This window comes from Chanodichthys erythropterus, chromosome 5, assembly GCF_024489055.1.
Source record: "Chanodichthys erythropterus isolate Z2021 chromosome 5, ASM2448905v1, whole genome shotgun sequence".
In the NCBI taxonomy this organism is placed as follows: domain Eukaryota; kingdom Metazoa; phylum Chordata; class Actinopteri; order Cypriniformes; family Xenocyprididae; genus Chanodichthys; species Chanodichthys erythropterus.
The window spans coordinates 12716720-12733790 of NC_090225.1; the positions used below are offsets into that span (position 1 = coordinate 12716720).

Sequence of the window (17071 nt, forward strand, 5' to 3'; positions counted from 1 at the left end):
GGCTTGTCAATCACTGCCATGACGTTCCCTGTGAGAGACGAGCGTGGCTGCACGCTCCAGTAACTTTCCACACTTTTTGTCAGAAGACAGGAGTAACAACTGCAGATTATGAGTTACCTGCGGTGAGTCCGACATAATGAATCCACTAACACAACACAGCGAATGCCGGAGGTAAACACTCGTGTTCCAATACTCGTGCACGAGTTTTGGGAGGCGTTCCCTTGAATTGAGCTGTGAAGGAAGGGGGTTGTTCTTACGCATGCGCTCATTTCAAAAACTCAGTAACAGTCTTTGGTTTCTCAGTCGACAAAAAGATCCTCTTTTGTACCTTTAAGACAGTTTACAGGCAGTAGACAATTAAGGTCACAGTTCCAATAGCTTAAGACATTAAAGAGACCTTTTTACTGACTACTGTCCCTGATCACCTGCATGAACATGCCAGAGACCTGCTGAAGGGAGGCATGAGGACTGCAGATGAGGCCAGAGCAATTAACTGCAATGTCCGTAATGTAAGTTGCCCAAGACTTTGCTACAGGGAGACAGGAAGGACAGCTTATCGTACTTGCAGTGCCAAATCATGTGTAATCATATATCCCCCCAGATGTGTTAGAGAACTTGCAAATGCCTTGGTGGGAGAGCTCACAGCAATAACTGACAAATCCGGTGCAGTCCGTGAGGATGAGATGCATGGTAGTACTTAAAGCAGCTGGTGGTCACACCAGATACTGACTCCTACTGATATTAACATATAATTAATATAATATAATATAATATAATATAATATAATATAATATAATATAATATAATATAATATAATATAATATAATATAATATAATATATGCATATTAGAATGATTTCTGAAGGATCATGTGACACTGAAGACTGGACTAATGGCTGCTGAATATCAGAGGAATAAATTATATTTTAAAACATATTCAAATAGAAAGCAGTTATTTTAAATTGTAAAAATATTTCACACAATATTACCATTTATACTGTATTTTTGATCAAATAAAGGTAACCTTGGTGAGCATAAGAGACTTACAAGTTGTTGATGCATGGATCTATAGCACATGATGACATTCCTTAACAGTCACATCCCATATGAATCAGTACATGAAATCATAGATGTCGCAATAATAACTGCTACTCAAATTTCTACTGCAAAAACAAATCCTGTCCGAACAGCAGAAAGTGTCATGTGAGGGTGTAACCTGTGGGAATGTTTCAGTTTCATCCTGCCCTGTTGGAAGGAAATCCATTCTCTGTCTCTGAAGTGGTTTGATGGGATAAATTTGGATTAGCCTTGTGCTGAGGAGGCAATGATATTCAGTCGTTGATTTGGGCTGAGACAACTCTGCTGTCAGCATGACTTTACTGATATCAACTGAACAGGCTGTGCTGGTTCAAAGCATCATGTAGCAGGTGCTCTGCTCTGAGTAATCTGTGTTTGTGAGTGCTGGCACATCCACTGAGACCCTTTGTGGACTGTTTGTATGTGTTTAACTGTCCTTAATACAGATAACATTACAATTCACTGCTCTCTTGTTTTCATAAGCCTCAGGGAGTGGTTGTTTCACTATTATAGCAGTGTTTTTTGGCTGTTGGAAACTGCTTTTCCCAGCAAAAGATCAAATAAGGGGACCCCAGGCACTGGGAACTCAGAGCAAAATGTAAGTGTTGAAAATTGTCAGATTAGGCCAGATTAGGCCTTTTCCAGTTAGTGTACCACATCATACACACAATACCTTTCTGTTTTTATCAGTATTGATACTATTCATACATCAGCACCAAAATGCTGTTTAAACTTAACTTTTGCTGTGAATTACCTTTTAAATTTGGCATTATTTTGCTAGTCCAGAAATGGCAAATGTTACATTAACCTGCTAACTGCTGATGCCTTTATGTGTTTTATTATATTTACGATAAACTTGTAGTTTAACAAAACAGTGAAAAATCTGATATTGTGACCGCCCCAATGTGAACATCGGCTTATTCACACTGGCTTTATCTGAGTATGCCTACTTCCCTACTGTATAGTAGGTGAAAAACGATGATTGGGAAAAAGTAGTATGTTCGAATTCACAGTATTCATAAAACAGCATATTACATAAAACAACTATTACAGTACTGGTGATATTCTGTAGTGTGGATCCAATGGACACTTTTCCCACTTTCCTTATCCCATGAGGCCATGGGAGAGGATTTGTTAATGGCAGTGAGTGAAGCGATGCAACTGACGCTGGTAGGTCACATGACAAGGACAACATGACAAAAGTTGGACATCCGGATTACATTCACACCAGCACATTCACAATATAGAACATATTTTTTTTTTTTTAAAGTAAGTTTTTTGGATGGAGCCATTAAGTATTAAGTATTTATTCTTCTGTGCATGGAACATAAAAGAAGATATTTTGAGAAATGCCCCATGTTACAATGGAAACCAAGCGGCAACCTCCCCCAGTTTCTCTTGAGGCCAATACAGAAGTGAATTAAACTGCAATTCATCAACTGGCCGCTAGGGACAGGTTCCAAAAGAGAGCAGAATCTCATTGAGTCCCATGTTAAATTGGCTAATTTTACAGCAGAAAAAAACATGTTTACAGGTTGGTACAAATTGTGGTTTTGGTCTATACTGCTAATGTTGCCCTTCATGACAACTCTGAGGGGGGTGAATTTTTTTTATAACTCATCCGTTTAAATTATATTAAGCCTTAAAGTTCTGCATAATTAAGGGCGTGGTCATTTGAGTGACAGGTGGATCGCGCTGCTGTCTGAGAGACATCACCTCAGCTAATTCCAGCCGCTGAATTTGGCATCTCTGCCGTGTTTGTGATTTTTTTTTTTTCGGGATTATTTTATACAATTATAAAATAATATGGTTTGCTGCGTTAATGGTCGAGACAGATGTGCGTCTCTGTATGTGTATGCATGCGGAAGGAAAGGATCGTCGTGGCATTGGCTAAAAGTTTTGTTCGTGAGATTTACTATGACTATGGCTGGAGAATATGCCTCTCAAGACACCACAAGCTCCGACAGCACTACTTGGATATTATAACTAAAACTGCTGCATTTTGGACGCGGGCTCATTTTTTTGTGAGATATATGATCATACAGTTTTACAACATGCAACCTGGACAGCGTTTATAATTTCTTGAAGAACGATGATGGAGAGCAGATCATTTAGAAGAAATGTGATGCAAACAATGGATAATATATGAATATTTAATGGATTTAACACTTTTGTGGACAAAAAGTACAGGGTTTTTTTTGTTTTTCAGTGGACACTCATGGACATTTTACCCAAGTGCAATGGATTGGATTTAATTCGCGATCACTATTTCATTATAAATGTATGAAGTCCCGTTTGATTTTTCGTGTTGTCATGTGCAAACCTGACACAAATTTCAATTAAGTTACTGGTGCTGGAGCATATCGTAAAAAAGATGCCGTAGATTGACAGTAAACCTTAATATCATAATGATATAACTTATCTTTATTTACTAATAAAGATAAGTTATATCAATAGAATATAAAAATTTTAGATATTATATTATATACCTTTGATCACGTTGAGCTATGCGGGCGTGGTTTCAGTAACCATGGCACCTCAGTTCAACCACGTCCCGCCTCTTTGCCCATTTTCAGTTATCCGGGAGTGACGTGCGGTGACGCGCAGCTAAGATGGCAGCGGCCTCATTTTCGCCTTAAAACTACTGTTCAGATCTCTATGGGTGACGTCACGGACACTACGTCCATATTTTTTTTACAGTCTATGATGGAAACCTGTTTGGTTACCAACATTCTACAAAATATTTTCTTCTGTGTTGCGTTATTTATAAAATGTACACATTATTAGTTGATTCATAACAGTTTGAGTTGATGAATGAGTAGCACAAATGGTAGATCAAGAAGAGAATGTAATTGTCATTTCAGATGTTTCCCCAGGAAGGTTGAATGTGTTTCTTTTCTGAACTCAAATGTCAGTTGCATTTAAAAAAAAAAAGGCTGTGAGGTTGAGCTGTCAAACCAGACCAACAAAAATGACAGCTCTATATTGGGGGAAAGAATCTGATTTGTTTAGTCTGCGCTGTTGCTCTTCAGATATAAATCCCCTTAACAAGCAAGTTGATGTCAAATGCAGTACATTAAAAGTCCCCCTAAAACAACTCTCTAGGATTCTGAAAGATGAACTATTTCATGGTTTGGTCTAAATGTGCGTTCAGTCATAAGACCCTCACGCTATGATCTTTCACATCCAGCTCTGAAGGATTGTAGCAGTGAAAGACCGTTTAAGGCTTGGCCATTGTGGGGTTCTATTAACTTTCTCTTGACCTTATTGTGGTTGTAATGTAAAAGGTAGTGGGGTTTTCATCCCTGGCTCTGTAGATGAATGAATGGATGGTGGGAAACTGACGAGCCGTGACAATACGTTAGAGACCTATAAAAAATCAATCTCTGCCCTTGCAGACCCCATTGTCTCTAAGCATGAGTGATTTTTCATTTTTAATGAAGGACTGTGTCAGTAGGTCAAGGTTATTTAAGAAAAACGACCAGTTCTTTCATTGTTAGGTCTCCACAGTGCATCAGTGTGCAAGCAGTGGATATCAACACACTATACAATAACACAGGCTATATTTAATCTTGCAGAAAGGGTGATGTGTTTTGACTGGAACTGACATTGTCGATGACAGACAGTTTTGTAGTGTGAAAAGAACTGCAATCCAATGACTGAAAGTTATGTATGGTGTGAGTGACACAATTGTTCGTAAAGAGATTCTTTTTTTTTTTTTTTTGACACAAAGCCTTAAAGGGTTAGTTCATCCAAAATGAAAATAATCCCATAATTTACTCACCCTCAAGCGATCCTAGTTGTATATGACTTTCTTCTTTCAGCCAAACACAATCAGAGTTATATTAAAGTTATAATATCCTGGCTCTTCCAAGCTTTGTACTGGGAGTGAATAGGGATTTTGAAGCCCAAAAAAGTGCATTTATCAATTATAAAAGTAATCCATACGGATCCAGGGGGTTAATAAAGGCCTTCTGAAGCGAAGTGATGCAGTTTTGTAAGAAAAATATCCTTGTTTATAACTTTTATAAACTATAATCACTAGCTTCCAGTAACAGTTGTACACAAGTCGAGTTCCGGCTGAAGAGTTAACTCTGCAAAAAAAAAAAAAAAAAAAAGGACTAAAATTGTGTAGTGTGTGAGCGACATAAAATATCACTGTGGTGTGAATCTGAGAGGATATTGGCAAAACACGCATTGATGTAATTGGCTGATTACCCTCTCAATGTTATTGTCTATGTTCGCAGCCAGTCCACAAATCAGCCCAAATGGGTCAAATTAGTACTGTTTGTCACATCTGAATCAAATTAAAATGAGCTTGAAATAACTTTAAAAGATGATTTGTGAGTAAGCCGTGTTTAGTGATACAGCTCGGTTAAATAAAAGCTGTGTAATCTGCAAGCTGTGTCTGCAACCTTCATGACTCCTGCATTGTTTACGGAACAGCAAGTAGTGACCAATAAATTAGACAAATAAAATATTGTGTTATTGTATATACGTTGGACTGCAGCAACCCAAGCCTAGAGAAAACACTTTGATCTTTAACTTCAGAAAACCCCTACCCACCATGGAAACTGAAACAAGCGTTATTTTTAGCACATACATCTTCTGTCTCCCTTAACATAAATGCTTCAAAGGATAAACTGTTGCAAGAGCTGGCAAGGGTGTCTCAAATAAAAACATTTACGATGTGGTACAGGTCATATCAGGCACTTGTTAACCACAAAAATGAAAATGTTGTGTCTCCAAGTGCCCATTTAATTCTACAGTTCCCATCCTACAATAAACACAGTCTAAGAATAGTCCTGTCACCTCTTGTAAGAGTGACGCAGTCTCCATTTAGAATGGCAGTGCTGTTTTAGTGTAACAGTAGTGCTTTTATAGCTGAGATTTGGACTCTGCATTGTCTTGAAGATGAGATCATGCCTTGCTGATGGACATTCACTAGCTCTTTTGTTTTAATCATAATCTAATAATACATACACATTTGTTAAATGTAGTTTGTGTGGATGTATGTATGTATGTACATTTGTTTGTGTATCTCAAGGGTTTCGTTGTTGGGTGTAACCTTGCACTATTTCATTAGTATTATAGGATTGTGGTAATGCTATTGCTTGAAGGCCTGACTTGTCCAAATCAGGACAATTGCAAAATGTTTACCAGTATATCAAATTCCATGTCGTGATTAAAGCTAGAATCTTGATTTATGACATTTCTTCCCCTATACTGTAGTAAAATATCATTTGCAGATGAGGTTTTTACAGCTAATGAAGAATTTTTTTTTATTGTGCCCCTTCTTTACCTAGTATGGTGCTTAAAGGTGGATTCATTTTGGATTCAACTGATCTTTTGATGTTCTCTGCAAACTGTTTCAAACAAACATCATAATTGACTTCTTTACATTTCTGGCTTTGTGGCAAAATAGCTTGGGTTGATTATTGTCTCCTTTTGCCAGATGTGGTTTGTATTTTGGGCACACTGTGTTTTTAAATAGTTTACAAATGTTTGTGGGTTAACTGAGAGAAGAAGAATGGGGAATAAAGCACTGTTATCTGATATGCATGGGTCTGTGGCTTAGCTCATTCCTGTGCAGTTCAAGACACTTCACAGACATTAATGTTATGGGTATTTAAGTTATTTCAACTATTGTGAGGAGACTCCAGAAAGATTCATACTAACCCTGAGATACTGAAGCTTGATCCCTTCCATTTTGTTTTCCTGGAGTCAGCCAGACTGTGGCTACATCCAAAATCACATACTTCCCTACTATATAGTAGGTGAAAAACAGTATGTGACAAAATAAGTATGTCCGAATTCACAGTACTAAAAGAGTAGGCAAAACGTATCTGGTTGACGTGGTTCTTCTGGTGAGATTCTGAAGTGTACATACGACTATCCCATGAGGCCATGGGGGAGGATTTGTGAATGGCTTTGATGCAATGCAACTGAAGCTGGTAGGTCAAATGATAATGACAACATGGCAAATGTATTACATCCGAATTACATTCATACTGTACACATTCATTCAGAACATACTTCTTTAGTGGTCGCGAAGTAATTACTTATTCAAAATAAGTACCAACTCAAGAGAGTATGCGATTTGGGTTGCTATATATTTTTCACAAGTAGGCCTTGCTGTATTTCAGTAAGGGTTTTTGAATGAGGTGGTCTTTGTTCTCAGAGAGTTTATGTGTTGTGAATGTTGCAAGTTATTTTTGAGGTATTAATATCATATGTGTATGTGGTTGTAGCTCAGAAGGATGTTGTGTGTTCTGTGACTGAGACGAATAGGACATTAATTGTCTAATTATGTTTGCTTAAGGTAAAATATAGTATGTTTGGAATTTGTGGACCAGTGTACATCTCTTTCTGGGTACCTTAAGTCTTTGTAATGTGTTTAAGTCAACTTGGACAATAGGAAATATTTCAGGAGAATCCAGGTTGTCCATCCTGACCCAGACAGCAGTGAAAGTAGGTTACATTTTGTGACACACGAGTGAGTGGAGGAGAGAAGATTAATAAGGCAGAATGCTTGGGGAAATAAATTCTTGTGTCCTTCCTGGTTATAAGTGTCTCTCTCTCTCTCTCTCTCTTTTTTTAAAGTTGTGATGTAATGAAAGTAGTGACAGATCATTTCTTACATATTGTGATGTATAGTGTAAAAAATTGTAAATGAAACAAAGATTATTGAAGCAAGAAAAAATAATGTTTCTACTTCTATATTTCATGTTTAATTCAATGGTGTTACTTTCAATTTCTTTGTACTAGCAATTATTTCTACATAATTTTTTAGTGTACATCCAAATATATTTTTGAAAAAAGTAAAAAAAAAAAAAAAACTGTAGGCAGGGTCCTATCAATTGGTTATTGATTGAATAGAGACAAACTGGCTGAATTAAATCCTGCAGTCGATTGTAAGAAAGAGGCAGGGTTTACGTTGACTAAATAACATTTTGAGTTATGACATTTAGGTTAAAAATTGTCAAATAAAAAAAAAATTAATCATTTACAATAAGATCAAGAGAAAGTATATTGATTTAATGCAGCCTGTTGGTTTGTATATCTGTCTCTGTAAAAGTCATCTCTATTTCCATGTTACGCAGATCATTGAGAAATCAAAAAAACTTGTTTTTCTGATGTTGCTGGTGAAATATTAATTAATTTGCCAAGTCACAATAAAAAATTTAAAAGACAAAGATACCTTCTCAGTTGTTGTTTTCCAAAACAAGCAGATGCATTTTCTTTATTATTGTAGGGGAGTGTCTGTCTGTTTATAGTGCCATGTTGTGCTTGCCTGAGGATCTCTTGTCATCTGCCTCAGCCCCTGTCCTAAAATCACTTTCTGTCCTCCATTTGAGCTCCTGCTTTACTATGGCCAGACCAAGTCTAAACACAAGCACAAGGGGATAATCAGTGTGTGATTGACATGGTCACAGGCTTTTTACATCAATATTTACATAGATATAATAGAAAAATTATTGTGATATTAAAATAGATGAAAAGAATTTTATAGTATATAAACTGTAATCAAATTGTGGTTAAATGGATTCTGCAACATAAAACAAAACATGTATTTTCACACTGTATCTTTAGGTGTTTATGTACATTTGAGAGTGTAGCTTTTCATAAAATGTCAAACACCAGTGCATAGAGTTGAATAATTTCTTAAAATTTTTGAAAACATAAACTTTGAGTGTTTGCTCTGGTAGTGGTTATGAAAAAGCCCACTATACCTCAAAACAAGGGTTATAGGTGATTCACTACTGTAGAATGCTCAAAACAGAAGTCATAACATTTGTATTTAATTTTGTTGTTGTCAGTCGTCACTGAAGAAAACCATGTGTCCACTGCATTTGGGATTTATTGATTTGTTGTGCCGGTTGTTCATTACTTTCTACTGTGACTCATTGCTGCCATGGTTTTCATTGAATCACACACATGTGTACGTCACTCGGAATTAATGATGTGCTCACACAGAAACATTCAGGAGCACAGAAACTTATCAACACTGCCCCGCCACTTTTAATGAAATAGCTTTGTTGCTGAATCGCTACATTATATTTCTCAGCAACGAGGGGGTAACATTGCTGGTTTTGAAGTAATTAAACTCACAGCTTTGTTGTTAATAGAGATTCTGAACAGACAAAGGTAATTCACACACACATCTCTCTCTTTCTTTCTCTTGATAATGAATTCATTAATTCAAATAAATGTAATCTTACAGACTACTTTATCTCTGTGTCTGATTCAAAGCGGACAGAATGCTAGATCTAACGAGCCGTAACTGACGAAAGTAACCGTCATTTTTACCCTTCCAAGCAAATATTGCACTGCACACATCAATAACAGCTTAAAGTTGTCAATGCTGGCAAATGACCATGGTATAAGCAGGATAATCCATGGCTAGCTGTGCATTAAACAATTTGAATGCACTACACGGAGGCAACCACATTGTGCATTAAAATTGTTTAATGCACAGCTAGCTGTGGATTATCCTTTACTCTTTTTGTTACACAAATATGAATTTCTTAAACCTTGCCCTATAAATATGTGAACGAAACAAAGGCTTTAATGACATTCCCAGTATGTTAAATTCAATTTTCATGGTATAATACAGCTAAAATGGCGACTTATGCATTGATTATATAAGATAGATGTTGGTATATTATTACTTTCATATTCTAATATTCAGCTGCTAAAATGTGCTTGGCATGTGGTGAATTTTTGATAAAATACAGGGTCGTAATGTTAACGTGTTCTCATTGGAACTCATTGGCGGCCCCTCCATCTGGTAGCACCCTAGAAAACTGCCTAGTTCGCCTTTGCCTAGAAACGGCCCTGATTGCTGCTTCTGCTGGAGATCTTCACCTCTAGTGTTGTTTTTGTTATAAACATGGTTTTTCATAGATAAGCCGATCTCTTGACTGATGTGCAGTTGCTGTGACCGGCTCTTTACTGTGCATTAATATTCTGATCTTGGCCCCCCTCCATTCTCGGACAAATGAGTATTTTTTTTTTTTTTTTTTTGCTTCAATCCGTTGGGATTATGGCCCTCATTTCTGTGTTGGAGCAGGAGGGATGAAAAACGAGGTGAAAGGGAAAGAGGATGAATCAGGGGCAGGTGGTTGTGCCAATGTCACATGGCCAGTTTGTTGATGCACGTGGATGGTGTTTCATTATGGTGACGGATTTTACTGGGCAGACTTTGCAGTCAAGATGTCAAATGTCAGTATTTTTTTTAATCATTTCCAATGTCTTCTCAAGTCCTAATCTCAAACACTTCATCTATTTTCAAACATGCTTGAATTCAAATTTGCCTTTAAGTAGTGTTAAAATGCGACATTTTAAGGTTTTCTTAATATAATAATTAGCTGAAAGTGATGTTTCCTGTTGATACAAAGCATGAATGATAATTTTATTCAGGTATTATTGTGCTTAAATCATGCTTACATGATGTGGACTTTATACTTTATTATTCAGCTAAAACAAGAGATTTTATTCCCCTTTTTCATGGACCTTAAAGCATAAAGACTTTCCTATTGGAAAAAGGAGTTTGTCACATTCAGTGACTTTTTATAATATTTATACAAAGGTCTAATTTTATATTTTGATTTTGCATATGTTTATGCATATACATTTTGGTGTATGTGATATGGTTTGCTGTCTTAAATCCTCCTGAACCTAAAAAGTGCAATGTTCTGTTTATGCTGCTGTACTTATGTAATTTAGAAGAGAAAATGTATACAGAAACTTTCAATGCATTTATTTGCTACAATATTAGTTTGTTGCAAAGACAGTAACAAATGAATTGTCTAAATGTACATGCATACTGTACCATATTCTCTCTTGCTTTGTTTTCAACAAAGCCATTTTGAGATATTTATTTATCTTTGTATTTTTCTTTGTCAGGTTGACAGAGTCATCAGGATCACTCACTGATGGACCAGTTAACTACAAGTACAAGACTAAATGCACTTGGCTCATTGAAGGATAGTGAGTACCACTATGTCAATCTAATCTCTCAGTATAAATATTTTTTCTTTTTTCTCAAATGTTCGCAATTTACGTCAATATTTGTTATTTACCAGATGCTTTTGTTCAAAGCAACATACAAATTAGAATTAAAAAAAGCCCTGCAACATGCCATTGGAGTTCCTCTGAAACCCTACACCTCCCCCAGCACCACCTGCCTAGATCTGCTACAGGATTTGCGTATGTCTGTTTATGCAGCAGCAGCAGCATATCTTACATGATCGTGTCTGTGTATCTATTATCAGTAGCAAGTTCATACTTGCTCTGTAGCAGCAGTGTAGCAGATCTGTCCACCAAGACCAAATACATTAACATTACCATATTCAGTAACATGCTAAAACTATTCTGAGAGTTGCCATGATTGAAATACAATAGTTGTTACTCTTATTATTAAGTGTCAAATTAATATATTTTCTGTTTTTATTTTAGTCCAAATGCTGTGCTGAGGTTGAGGTTCAACCATTTTGCGACAGAGTGCAGTTGGGATCACATGTATGTCTTTGATGGAGACTCGATTTACGCACCTTTGGTAGCTGTGTTTAGGTGAGTGGGACTGGAATCACTGTAATACATACATCAACACAGCAGATACAAACTTCCCTAGTCATTTCATAATATCAAGCAAAATTCCTAAGACAGAGCATATTAGATATCTCATGAACAAAAGAATATATATATAAAGGTAAAAAAAACAAAAACATCAACAACTCTTTGTCCAATTCAGTGAAATGAATGAACTTCAACCAATCAACAACACGGTAGAATCAAATCAGACCAAGTCACACATGAAGTGTGCTTGAAAATGTATGCTGATCTTTCATTTGTGTATTTTTGCATATTTTTCATTATGAACTTGTGACTTCTCTTCCCTAGGCATTACATAATTCTAATTTTTCAATTGAAAGTGTAGCGAGGGTGTTAACCTCTGCTAACACGTCATAAAGGAAAAGAAAAAGGATGAATGTTTTAATTAAAATTACTAGACTAATAAATGGCATGAAATAAAAAAATTTGCATATCTTAGTATTTTCAAAGATATACTCAAAATATGCTGATTCCCATGTGCACAAAAAGAAAATTCTAATGTCTCTATGGAGCATGTAAAAATATTTTTCAGAATTAAGGCCTAATCGGAATATGTACCTTAGTTAGTGAATGGTTTTCAGGTAAACATCGTCTGTGACTACAGTAAAACAAATTAAACAATTTTTGAATTTTTTTTTTTACTAATTTGGTCCCACCGTGAACTATTAGGTTGTTAATCGATGATATGTGCTTTTTTTTTTTTTTTTTGAAGCCATCAATGCACATTGTTTTAACTTATTTTATAAATAATCATGTTTTTTAAAAAAAAACTTTACCTATGATTCTGCGAAGAAATCTCTAACAATCAGATAAATAGAAATAAATATATAGTGTTATATATTTCAAAATCATTAAATCAATAGTTGTTTATTATGTAATAAATTATGTACTTTGTAATTTGTAGTCTTGCACTTTAGTATTTATTTTTTTTTGATTCTCAAATACTTTTTTTTTGCTTCAAATCAAAGTTTGTAATGATGTGATTCACCTCATAGCTGGTTGGCTTGGTTCATGGCATATAACTTGTATGAAAACTTTTAAAAAAAATTCCTATGGGAAAAAATGAATGGAAAAGATCCTTCCTGAAACAAGGCTGCTGAAAACGTGGGCGGGCACTGTTGCACTCTTTAAGAAACAGAGACTAGCACACATATAATGCTGCCAGTAACACAATGATCTTTTGATATGCATTAATAACAAGGAAAAAAATCACATTCTCTTAAGGATAATATCTAGGAAATATGCCTAAATCTCTAAATCTAGAGTTTACATTACTTTAGTCACATTAAATGTAAATCAGTCTGTTTGTTTCTCTCTTTTCTCATCATTTTAACGCTCTTATTTTCTTCTTCCTCTGAAGTGTTATCTCTTATTCCTTTTTAATGGGATGGACCTTGTGTTCAGATACCTGCTGTGTACTTTAGTGTGTGTGTGTGAGAGAGAGTTTGGTGTATGGTATCTGTTCCATCGCATCTCTATGTCCTTTGGTGTGTCTCAGAGTCCCAGCTGGTTGTCCACTTGTTGTGCTGAAGCACTGAATGTGAGATTATCTTCTTCCTTTATTGAAGAATATTGGACCGTCAAGAGCAGAGATTTATTTTGATGCTATTTGCCTAGCAGCAGCTGTTCTCATGCTGAGTGGAACATGTGAATACAAAGGAAGGAAGTTTTTTTTGACTTGTGTGTCATTCTCTTGCATGTCCAGTGGCCTGGTTGTCCCAGAAACAAAAGGAAATGAAACCATTCCAGAGGTGGTAACCACATCTGGGTACGCATTGTTGCACTTTTTCAGTGATGCTGCCTACAATCTTACAGGATTCAACATCTTTTATTCGTGAGTATCGTTACACAGTGTATTTTTTTTTTTTAATATAATCTTTTTTATTATTATTATTGTCCTGATCTCTCTCTCCCTGCTGTGTTTTCCAGGATAAACTCCTGTCCTAATAACTGTTCAGGTCATGGAAGGTGTTCTACGGGCAACTCCATCTCTAGCAGAGTTTACTGTGAGTGTGAGCGTTACTGGAAAGGTGAGGCCTGTGATATTCCCTACTGTTGGGATGACTGTGGCAGTCCTGACCGTGGATACTGTGACCTCACCGGAGAAAAGCTCTGCGTCTGCAATGATAGCTGGCAAGGTGAGTTGTAATTATTCAGATGTCTTTATGATACTACTGTATTTCCACACTGTCTGCAAAATGTTGCAGTTAATTTCGATATTATATAAGTTCTCATACTTTTCATTTTTTTGGGGTCAGTAAGATTTTTGTTTTTGAAATAAATGAGGTTCAGTCATTTTCATGGTTATTTTAGACTGTAACATTATTTCACAATATTACTGTTTTACTGAATTTTTTAATCAAATAAATGTAGCCTTGGTGAGCAAAACTTATTTAAAAAAAAAAAATATATATATATATATATTATATATATATATATATATATATATATTACTGACCCCAAACTTTTGAATGGTGGTGTACATTTGTGCATTTTTCCTCAAATGTTAAAGGAATAGTTCACCCAAAAATGAAAATTTGATGTTTATCTGCTTACCCCCAGGGCATCCAAGATGTAGGTGATTTTGTTTCTTCAGTAGAACACAAATGATGATTTTTTAACTCTAAACGTTGCCGTTTGTCAGTCGTATAATGCATGGCAATGGGAACACAATCTATAAGAGTAAAAAAAACAAAAAAAAAAACATGCACAGACAAATCCAAATTAAACCCTGTGGCTCGTGACGACACATTGATGTCCTAAGACATGAAACGATTGGTTTGTGCGAGAAACCGAACAGCATTTATATCATTTTTTACCTCTAATACACCACTATGTCCAACTGCCTTGAGCATCCGGTGTGTGAGGTCAGAATGCACTCTGACGCCGGAAGTGATCTCTCACATTCATTTAGATATATGTGTGAGAGATCACTTCCGGTATCAAAGCACGTTTACAGACTTCACACACCGGATGCTCAAGGCAGTTGGACATAGTGGTGTTTTAGAGATAAGAAATGATATAAATGCTGTTCGGTTTCCCGCACAAACCAATCATTTCATGTCTTAGGACATCAATGTGTCGTCACAAGCCGCAGGGTTTAATTTGGATTTATTTTTACTCTTATAGATTGTGTTCCCATTGACATGCATTATACGACTGACAGACTACAATGGATGGAGTTAAAAATCATCATTTGTGTTCTACTGAAGAAACAAAATCACCTACATCTTGGATGCCCTGGGGGTAAGCAGATAAACATCAAATTTTCATTTTTGGGTGAACTATCCCTTTAATTAGAGTTCCATAACTCCATGACGGCATATACATGGAATATTCCAGTCACCTACATAAAATATATACTAGTAACAAAATCACAATGAGCTCAAGACCTGCCAACCTGCACGCATTTTGACCTCAAAGTACGCTGGTCGGATGCACCTCACGAAATGATGATTTCAGACAGACTTCTGAGACAGCGTAACAGCTTAATGATCGACTACAACAAAATAGTGCAAGCCTTGGTGAGAAATAAACAAATATTTAATTACTACAGTAGAAATTTCTTGCTAGAAATGACATCAAAAATGGAAAATGTTGGTCAAAAACGTATTTTCACTCACAAACTGACCAGCGCACGCAACTTTCGGACACCATCTTTATTTTTCCAGCTCAGCTGCCACACAATGAGATATCAAAGGCAGCGAAGGCTACACGGGGCTTAAAGTTGTCCGGATCTCCGGCGTGCGGCTTTTGGCTGTGGAAAAAAAAAGATAGTCTTATATTTAAAAAAATAAAATAAAATAAAATGTTGATGATATGTTCGAGTTCACGAGTTCGTCTACCAATGGAATGAGAGGAGCACAGCTTTCACTCTCAACCAAACTAACATTACTAGCCAATCAGAAGTACAATGGGGCGGGTCTTGGGAAGTGCGGTTGAGAGATCCAGCTGCAACCGAGAGTCCTGCTAACTAGTGATGACCGTCTGACACCGATGCTCCGACACAAGCTTCGAACTCGGAGCAGCATTTTTCTTGAACTACTGCTTCGGAGCTTGCTTTGGTGCGGAAAAACACACGTGACCGATGACGTCCGAAGCAGCAACTGCTTCAGTTCTCTAAGTGAATCACGTGAGTGGTTCAGATCAGTCGATACTGCTTCGCATCGCGAGAGGCTTCATGACGCGAGACTTTGCTGCACGCACGCTTCAGCAGCTTTTTAGGTGCGTAATAGGACTATATAGACACCCAAAATGATGCACAAGATGTGGGTTTGTTGTATTAGGAGTTTGCATAGTTGTTATTATCACGGCATTGTGTGATCATCATCATGGAGCCAGCTAGGAAGAGAACCTGTTCTCCAATGTGGGAACATTTTTATCTGATCAGTCCTAATAAGGTGCTTTATTATACCTTGGTTATCCTACTGCACCTGGCTTATTTATTTTGTGGCTGGTTTATTTACATCATTCACACAAACCCTAGTTATACTTATACAGACATTATATTGCTATCTACAATTTCGCCACTAGATGTCACTGAAACGAAGCTTTGAATGAATGAACCCATTTTCAAAACAATTGATGAAGTGGTTCAATACTGATTCGTTGCTTCATTTGGACATCACTACTGCTAACTCGTGAGGAGATAGGGGTAAAAAGCACAATACATCTCACAAGAATCGAAAATGGGCTACTTTTCCATGGACTGGAGTGAGACCATAGACGTCTCTCGATCTGACTCTCTTTAATTGGCGCTCTGGCGTGAAAGATCGTTGTAGCGCGTCAGTTTACGCGGAGCGCACGTGAACCGATCATTCTTTGCTTTACTAGTTAACACAAAATACATATGAATGAACATCCTCAGGTATGTTGAAAGATACAGTACAACTTACCGAAATCGTATCATGTCACATGCAATCGATTAATCTGTGTTTCAACCGTGGAAACGTGTCAATAAAAGAGCTTGTAAAAAATGTCACATTTACCTCAGGAAAACCCTTCAGTGTCAAAAACTCATTAGTCAGCAAGAAAAATGCACTTGGGGAGGAGCGTTTTGCTCTATAGGCTTTTGCATATTCAATGTAGGGTATGTAGAGTATATACTACAATACACTACAGTTTACCGTAGTAAAAACTAAAGTATACTACAGTATTTATTACAGTTTATCAGTTCACTATAGTTAATATTACAAATATTGAATTGAGTTAACTGAATCTTCTGGATATTAACTTAAAATACTCTGTCATTCATGGTCATGGAAAATTACCGTCGTTTGGCAAATAAATAAATGACGGACAGTTACATATGTATTATTATTACCAACATTTTATCGTGTAAGCTTTATGGTACACCTCAAACAATGGAATTTATAGTA

General features: G+C 36.5%; 1 protein-coding gene across 6 annotated transcripts in view; it reads left to right on the forward strand.

The window, feature by feature from the left end:
- The window catches only part of atrnl1a (attractin-like 1a), a 332899-nt gene that overhangs the window by 23333 nt on the left and 292495 nt on the right, over window positions 1-17071 (forward strand). For all 6 annotated transcript variants that reach the window (XM_067386115.1, XM_067386114.1, XM_067386113.1 and 3 more), the window contains exons 2-5: window positions 10986-11069; window positions 11538-11651; window positions 13399-13527; window positions 13623-13831. In XM_067386115.1, coding sequence (XP_067242216.1) covers window positions 10986-11069; window positions 11538-11651; window positions 13399-13527; window positions 13623-13831 — 536 coding nt within the window. The remainder of the gene's footprint in view (window positions 1-10985; window positions 11070-11537; window positions 11652-13398; window positions 13528-13622; window positions 13832-17071) is intronic.